The following is an 8,834-nucleotide window of genomic DNA, read 5'->3' on the forward strand; positions in this document are numbered from 1 at the left end:
TGGGTTCCTCTGCGAAATTGATCTTGTTATGAAGTTTCTTCTCAAGTTCGGTTGAAAACATCCCGACTTAGGTTTATTTTAGAACTGTTGCATGAAAGGTGGATTAGGGCAGTAAGAGAGAATATGGTTCTCAGCTGTACTCCCAGCACATGTTTTGGTCACCAACTGGGATGGGTGGTGTGAAACTGTGAAAACCATCTGCCACCCATCTGTTTATTAATAACCATTTTTATCATTTCATTTATTTATTCAAATTTTTGCCACCTCCCATCTCCCCCCGCAAGAGGGACTCTGGGCAGTTTAACTAGTAAAACTTTCAGGTCTGTTTGTAACTGGGCAAAATGGTGCATCGTAGGGCAGCAATTTTTGAACCAAGGTACCTGAAATGGGACTTTGGATACAGAATGCATCCAAAATCCAGGACCCATGACTCCTGTGGAATTGAAATTTTGCAAATTTATAAAACATTTTGTGACATAAAAGTTATCATAAAATATTTTATAACATAATACAAAACGTCAGAAATGTTTCCTGTGGTAAACTTCTGATGTTTGATTCTGCTATACAGTTCAGTATGAATGACATGGGCTATTTTCAAGGCAGATACATCTCTGAATACCTCCCTGAATTTTTAATAACTTTTCCAGTGAAAGCAGGACATTAGAAACTCTGCCATTGTTGAAGGCATTGAGGGTAATAATGATTGTAAGATAGAGGGAAGAGAAGAGAGAGAGATAGAAGATAGAAGGTTTTTTCCCCTGGGAACTTACTGCCATCCATTTTGTTTTCTTTCATGCTATGGAAAGAAGAATTGGAAGATGTGAAGAATTGGAATGGGACCATCCCCATTTGCAGACCTCTTCCTGGTTCTGAGTTTGGTATTTCTGGGCCTGGCCCAGCATCCCATGACGTCTCCTTGCCAGATTGTCTCCAACACGATAGCTTCCTGCCGAGGTCAAAACCTGTTCCAAGTCCCTCGAGACCTTCCCAGAACTCTGGAGAAGTTGGACCTTTCCTACAACAAGATCGAACACATTGGTCCTACAGCCTTCTCATCCTTGACCCTGCTGAAAGAGCTAGATCTGGGTTACAATTGCATCTTCTCTATTGCAAATGACTCCTTTGCATCCAATATCCTTTTGGAGAAGCTGAGTCTCTTCAACAACTCATTGGGAGAGATCCCTTCACTGGCTCTGAAGCCTTTGAAGAAATTGACTGCCTTGTTTATTTCAAACAACCTTTATCATCTCTCAAGGCTGGATGGGGTATTCAGCTCCCTGAAGAATCTTGAAGAGTTCTCCCTGGGTGGCCCTGTTATTGACAAGGTGGGAAGTGAAGACTTTATTCCTCTGAAGGACATTCCTTTGAAGAAGTTTTTCCTGAAAACTGCTTCCAGTTTGATGGAGTATCAGCAAGGGGCCTTCTCTAAACTCAACACAACAGAATTTTGGTGTGACATTGCTCTTGACAGAAATCCAGAGGCTTTACCTGTTATGCTCCATGACTTGAAGGGAAAGCAGCTTCAGTATCTCCGTTTCCGTAATCTCTTCGAGTTCACATACTACACTGATTCAATGGATCTCTTTGCTGGCTTGCCTGAGGTCAAAGTAGAAGAGTTGGTCTTCTACAGGGGGAAATTCAATGAGAACTTGCTGCGTTTAGTCCTCTTAAATGTCCAGAAATCTCATGTGCAAGACCTCTCCTTCATTGCTATCGATTTTGCACGGTCTCCCAAGTGGAAGACCCATGAAGCTGGCCTCGCCAATCTGACCCTTCACCACTTGTTGCTGAAGGACATCAGTAACCCTGACATTTTGCGCTTTGACTGGACCTTTACTTGGTTTGCCGGTGTAACGTACCTTTCTATACTCAATGTCAACTTTAACTTTGTGCCCTGTGATGCCTGGGGGGAAATGAGGAATGTGGTGGCTCTGAATGTTTCTAGTAACCGCTTGTTAGATGAATACATCTACAACGAAGGCTGTCTGTATCAGGGAATCATGCCCAAACTGGAAGAATTCAATCTTAGCAGCAATGAATTAACACACCTGAGCACAGTTTCCAAGCTGACTTCCAGCTGGCCCCACCTGTCTAAATTAGATCTGAATCACAATCACATTGGGAACTCTAAGGATTTGCCGTGTGTTTGGAGTCCCAGTCTTGTTTGGCTGGATTTGGCTTATAATGTAGTCACAATGGAGATCTTCAAGTGCCTTCCCACCAGGTTGCAGTTCCTGGACTTGTCTTACTCTCAGTTGGAACGCCTTGATATGAACTACTTTGAGGTTGCTGTTGACCTCCAAGAGCTGCGGCTGACTGGAAACAAGATCAAGTTTATCCCAACTGAATGGAGATGTCCAAATCTCAGGATTTTGGCAGTAGACAGTAATTCCTTTGGTGTCATCAGCAAAGGTTCCTTTGTGAATATGCCGCAGCTGATGCAGCTGAAAGCAGGGAACAATCCTTACCATTGCATCTGTGACCTCTACAGCTTCCTTCAAGAGACACTGAAGAATGGCAAGTTACAGATTGTGGACTGGCCCACTGGGTGGACCTGTTATCACCCTGAGCACCTGCTTGATACAGCTGTGGTTGCTTATGCCCCAAGGGTGACTCAGTGTGATGTCGTGGTGGTGGTGGCCATTGCTGTCTCCATCACAGCCATTGTGATGATCATCACTATGGTCCTGTGTTGGTGGTTCAATGTACCCTGGTATCTCAAGGCCACCTTCCAAATCGTGCGTTCTAAGTACAGGGCAAGTCGCTCTCAACCGTTGCAAGAATTTGCCTATCATGCCTTCATCTCTTACAGCTGCTCTGATGCAGAATGGGTGAGGCGGGAGCTCCTCCAGAGGCTGGAGGCCTTGACCCCACCATACCGGGTGTGCATTCACGAGCGTGACTTCACACCCGGGCGGTGGATCATTGACAATATCATTGAGAACATTGAGAATAGCCGGAAAATCATCTTTGTCCTCTCACGCAGCTTTGTGGATAGCGACTGGTGCAATTATGAGCTCTACTTTGCCCACCAGCGGGCAGTGGGCCTGAGCTTTGAGGACGTTGTCCTGGTGGTGAAGGAAGCCATTGACCCACATGTTCTACCCAACAAATTTTGCAGACTGAGAAAGATGCTCAGCAAAAAGACTTACTTGGAATGGCCTGCAGAGCCCACTCGTCAGGCCTTCTTCTGGGTGCAGCTGATGTCCGTCCTGGGGAAGGCCGAGGCAATCGGGAGGGACCCAAAGGGGGATCCAGTCAGTGCCACTTGGGGAGCAGGTGGTTTGGCTGATGACAGTCTTGAAATGGATAATGCAGCTCATGCAGCTGATGTGCCCGGGTGTTAAATAGGGCTTACTTTGAGCCAAGGTGAACATCAGAATTCAGTGGCTGAGTTCACCTGTGGTGATTTGTTTAACCAGGGTTTATTAAGGAAGCCACAACTGGCTGGATTCACAGATAATGCTGAAGCTATAAACCATGGTTTGTGAATTGCTGTGGCTGAGTTTATGCAGCATACTAAGCCAAAACCAAAAAGCCTGCAGGATGGGATCTTTGCAGACAGCTGATTCGTTTGGTATATGGTTCAGTGTATTGTTGTTTATTCATTCAGTCACGATTCTTCATGACTTCATGGACCAGCCCACGCCAGGGCTTCCTGTCAGTTGCCACCCCCAGCTCCCCCAGGGACGAGTTCGTCGCCTCTGGAATATCATCCATCCATCTTGCCCATGGTCAGCCCCTCTTCTTTTGCCCTTCACTCTCCCTAGCATCAGCATCTTCTCCAGGGTGTCCTGTCTCCTCATTATGTGGCCAAAGTATGTCAGTTTTGCCTTTAATATCATTCCCTCAAGTGAGCAGTCCAGTTTTATTTCCTGGAGGATGGACTGGTTGGATCTTCTTGCAGTCCAAGGCACTCTCAGAATTTTCCTCCAACACCACAGTTCAAAAGGATCCATCTTCCTTCGCTCAGCCTTCCTTATGGTCCAGCTCTCGCAGCCATATGTTACTACGGGGAACACCATTGCTTTAACTATGCGGACCTTTGTTGTCAGTGTGATGTCTCTGCTCTTAACTATTTTATCGAGATTTGTCATTGCTCTTCTCCCAAGGATTCTGATTTCCTGACTGTAGTCAGCATTTGCAGTAATCTTTGCACCTAGAAATACAAAGTCTTTCACTGCCTCTACATTTTCTCTCTCTATTTGCCAGTTATCAGTCAAGCTGGTTGTCATAATCTTGGTTTTTTTGAGGTTTAGCTGCAAGCCAGCTTTTGCACTTCCTTCTTTCACCGTCGTCATAAGGCTCCTCAGTTCCTCTTCGCTTTCAGCCATCAAAGTGGTATCATCTGCATATCTGAGATCGTTGCTGTTTCTTCCAGCGATTTTAACTCCAGCCTGGGATTCCTCAAGCCCAGCATGTCGCATGATGTGTTCTGCGTACAAGTTGAATAGGTAGGGTGAGAGTAGACAGCCCTGCCGTACTCCTTTCCCTATCTTAAACCAGTCTGTTGTTCCATCGTCTGTTCTTACTGTTGCTACTTGGTCGTTATACAGATTCTTCAGGAGGCATACAAGATGACTTGGTATCCCCATATCGCTAAGGACTTGCCACAATTTGTTACGGTCCACACAGTCAAAGGCTTTAGAATACTCAATAAAACAGAAATAGGTGTTTTTCTGAAACTCCCGGGCTTTTTCCATTATCCAGCAGATATTGGCAATTTGGTCCCTAGTTCCTCTGCCTTTTCTAAACCTAGCTTGTACATCTGGCAATTCTCGCTCCATGAATTGCTGAAGTCCACCTTGCAGGATCTTGAGCATTACCTTACTGGCATGTGAAATAAGTGCCACTGTTTGATAGTTTGAACATTCTTTAGTGTTTCCCTTTTTTGGTATGGGGATATAAGTTGAGTTTTTCCAATCTGATGGCCATTCTTGTATTTTCCAAATTTGCTGGCATATAGCATGCATTACCTTGACAGCAGCATCTCACAAGATTTTGAACAATTCAGCTGGGATACCATCATCTCCTGCTGCCTTGTTATTAGCAATGCTTCTTAAGGCCGATTCAACCTCACTCTTCAGGATGTCTGGCTCTAACTCACTGACCACACTGTCAAAGCTATCCCCGATATTGTTATCCTTCTTATAGAGGTCTTCCATATAGTCTTGCCACCTTGTCTTGATCTCTTCTTCTTCTGTTAGGTCCTTGCCATCTTTGTTTTTGATCATACCCATTTTTGCCTGGAATTTACCTCCAATGTTTCTAATTTTCTGGAAGAGGTCTCTTGTCCTTCCTATTCTATTGTCTTCTTCCACTTCCACGCATTGCTTGTTTACAAATAATTCCTTATCTCTTCTGGCTAGCCTCTGGAATTTTGCATTTAATTGGGCATATCTCCCCCTATCACTGTTGCCTTTTGCTTTCCTTCTTTCTTGGGCTACTTCTAGTGTCTCAGCAGACAGCCGTTTTGCCTTCTTGGTTTTCTCTTTCTTTGGGATGTATTTTGTTGCTGCCTCCTGAACAATCTTGCGAACTTCTGTCCATAGTTCTTCCGGGACCCTATCTACTAAGTCCAGTCCCTTAAATCTATCCTTCACCTCCACTGCATATTCCTTAGGAATATTAGTGAGCTGAGCTCCTATCTAGCTGATCTGTGGGTCTTCCCTAATCTCTTGAGTCTGATCCTAAATTGTGCAAGAAGAAGTTTGTGATCTGAACTACAGTCAGCTCCAGGTCTTGTTTTTACCGACTGTATAGATGTCCGCCACCTTTGGCTGCAAAGGATGTTGTCAATCTGATTTCGGTGTTGTCCATCTGGTGAAGTCCATGTATAAAGCCGTCTCTTCGGTTGTTGGAAGAGAGTGTTTGTTATGCAGAGTGAGTTGTCTTGGCAAAATTCTATCAGCCTATGTCCTGCTTCGTTTTGTTCTCCCAGGCCAGGCTTACCTGTAATTCCAGGTGTCATTTGACTGCCCACCTTAGCATTCCAGTCTCCTGTGATGAAAACAACATCTCTTTTAGGTGTATTGTCGAGTAGGTGCTGCAGATCCTCATAGAACTGCTCTACTTCAGCTTGTTCAGCATCTGTGGTTGGGGCGTATATTTGGATCACTGTGATGTTAGATGGCTTGCCCTGAATTCAAATTGAGATCATTCTATCATTTTTTGGATTGTATCCAAGCACTGCTTTAGCCACTTTACAATTAATTATGAAGGCTACTCCATTTCTTCTGTGGTCCTCTTGTCCACAGTAGTAGATCTGGTGGTCATTTGATGTGAAGTGGCCCACTCCAGTCCATTTCAGTTCACTGATGCCCAGAATGTCTATCTTTAATCTTGACATCTCACCAATAACCACATCCAGTTTGCCCTTGCTCATCGATCTTACATTCCAGGTTCCAATGGTGTGTTGATCCTTAGAACATGGGATTCGCCATTCGCCACCAGCACCGTGGGCTGCTAGCCGTCCTTTCAGCTTTGAGCTAGCTGCGTCATCACATCTTGGGCTAGTTGAACTCATCCTCTGTTCCTCCCCAGTAGCATTTTGACCATCTTCCGACCTGGGGGTCTCATCTTCTGATGGTATACCGACCTACCCCTGGTAGTACTGATCCATTTAGTTTTCACGGCAAGAATACTGGGGTGGGTTGCCATTACCTTCCCCAGGGATCGCATTTAGTCTGACCTCTCTGTCATGACCTTCCCGTCTTGGGTGTCCCTTCATGGTTTAGCTCATGGCATCATTGAGGTGCTCAAGCTCCAGCACCACGACAAGGTAACGATCCTTTGCTGAAGTCAGTGTATTGTACGCAACCCCAAAATGGATTAATTTAGTACCCGAGTTAAGCGTGTTGTGCAGAACCAGCCCGTCAGTGTACACCCTGCATAAGGGCAGCCCGTAAATCTGATTAGTTCTTGGCTTTCAAGTCCCTCATCCTCAGGGCTCCTGGCCACCACTCCCCAGTTAGCCAACTGGCTGCTTTGCACCTCATAGGAAGAGATTGTTAGTTGTGGGAGGTGGTGGCTTGAGGGCTGCCCTGGTCTTTTCAGAGGCTCAGTTTGAAGGCTGGGCTGGAAAAGTTGGTGGACTTCAGAGGCTGATGGGGCGATGGCACTGAGGAGGTTTGGGACACACTGGTTTCCAGCAACATGTGACGCTATGAATCATGGTTTACAGACTGCAGTGGTGGTACTACTTTGCATGGCAAACCTGTGGTACAGGTCCAGCTACAGTGTTGATTCAGCCATTCCAGTGACCCTCTAGATCAACCTTGGCAACTTTAAGGTGGGTGGACTTCAACTCCCAGAATTCCCCAGCCAGCATCTTGCCAAATATCTTGGCTTTCTCATGTGACTTCTTATGGATTTCAGTAGACCAGAATGTCAGGAGATTTGCTGGTCCTGTGCAGTGTTGGCTGTTCTGGGTGTGGCTCTTTCTCTGTTGTTCTTTAGACAGGCACACACACCCCTCTCCTGCTCAAGGCAGATAATGCACTTCGTAACTGTGGTTTTCTGACTGCCTAAAAGTTGAGGTGGTTCTGACTGGAAATGTACAGGTAGGTCATGATTAGTGCAAGTTCAAATAATGTGGTATTTGATTTACTGTAGTGCAAATTGTAAATTGATACCGGGGCATGTTTAATGCAACTCGCAATTCAGTTAATGCAAGGCTGGTGCGTCCACATGCGCAGTTGCCGTTGGGGTTTCAGATGCTGCTAATCTTCATGTGTGCAAAATGTAGAAAAGGAAGTTTCTGTCACAGGGAAACAGTACACGTTTTAAAAAGAAGAGGCTTATTACATCAGACCAAAAAACTGATGTAATTGAATGATATGAACTTGGTGCTCAGCCCCGCCCCCAAGATGGCGATGAAGCCGTAGCCTCCGTAATGGGCTCTTCCGTTCATACCTTTTAAATCGTAACTACTACCACGGTCAACTTGGGAAAACGAAAGAAGCGAAAGAGAATGCCGTCTGCAACACAACTGCCAGCCAAGCCATTAAAACAGCAGAAGGTTGATAGATTTATTACAAGCAAGCAAGCAAGTCTCCCTGTAAGTAACGTTTCCCCGCTTTATCTAACAGACAGATGCGACCCGCTTGAGTGGGATTTGCAGGCTGAGATCGAAAGCCAGCCACTTTCAGACCTTTCCTCGTCACTGACAGAGGATGCTTCCTCTCCACGGGCAGTTGCTGTTAGCTCAGCCACTGAACGATTTATACAGGAGGGAGACATGGATTCTAACCCTAAACCCCTGAGAGAACAAAATGCGCTGGACTTTATAACTAGGCATAGCCTACTGACTGCACAGACTGTTCTTTCAATTTTTGACTTGCTGACTACAATTAAGGACAAGTTGACTCCCTAACAGAATCCTTCACGAAATTTACTGAGGGTCAGCCTAATCATATTATTTACCCTACCAAATTAAATGACTGTGCTTTACATGCAGCCAACAGAGGAAAGGAAGAATTTACCTCCAAATCCATACCTTTGAGAGGGAGTTCCAGCGGGGTGAAGGAAAAGATAAACAGCTCCACAGAGAAAGGAGCGAAGGATGAAAAGTATTCATTAAGAAAATGTCTTCTACAAACTAATAAGATAACTTTGCAAATCTTAAACAACAGAACAAACAGAGGCAGATGGGGATAAAAAAAAAGCCATTATTCAGTCCTTAAGTCAGCTTTTACGCTGTGAAAGGAAATCTATGGACTTAGAAAAGGTAGAATGGCTTCCATCCAGAGGCAATTATAGTCAAGTCTGCTGACATTTGGACAGTCTGTGGTACCCAGCATGCTCTTCAAAATGAAACCTTTTTCTAGCACATT

At 45.1% G+C, this 8,834-nt stretch overlaps 1 protein-coding gene across 1 annotated transcript; it reads left to right on the forward strand.

The window, feature by feature from the left end:
• Positions 1-811: 811 nt before the first annotated feature.
• On the forward strand, positions 812-3,457 carry LOC134506587 (toll-like receptor 2). The gene has a single exon (XM_063316828.1). The coding sequence runs from the start codon at positions 834-836 to the stop codon at positions 3,345-3,347; it is 2,514 nt and encodes an 837-aa protein (XP_063172898.1). The 5' UTR covers positions 812-833; the 3' UTR covers positions 3,348-3,457.
• The last annotated feature ends 5,377 nt before the right edge of the window (positions 3,458-8,834 follow it).

This window comes from Candoia aspera, chromosome 17 (assembly GCF_035149785.1).
Source record: "Candoia aspera isolate rCanAsp1 chromosome 17, rCanAsp1.hap2, whole genome shotgun sequence".
In the NCBI taxonomy this organism is placed as follows: domain Eukaryota; kingdom Metazoa; phylum Chordata; class Lepidosauria; order Squamata; family Boidae; genus Candoia; species Candoia aspera.

Excerpts from the sequence above, each read along its gene's own strand:
- LOC134506587 (XM_063316828.1), top strand. The coding sequence starts at position 834 with ATGGGACCATCCCCATTTGCAGACCTCTTCCTGGTTCTGAGTTTGGTA.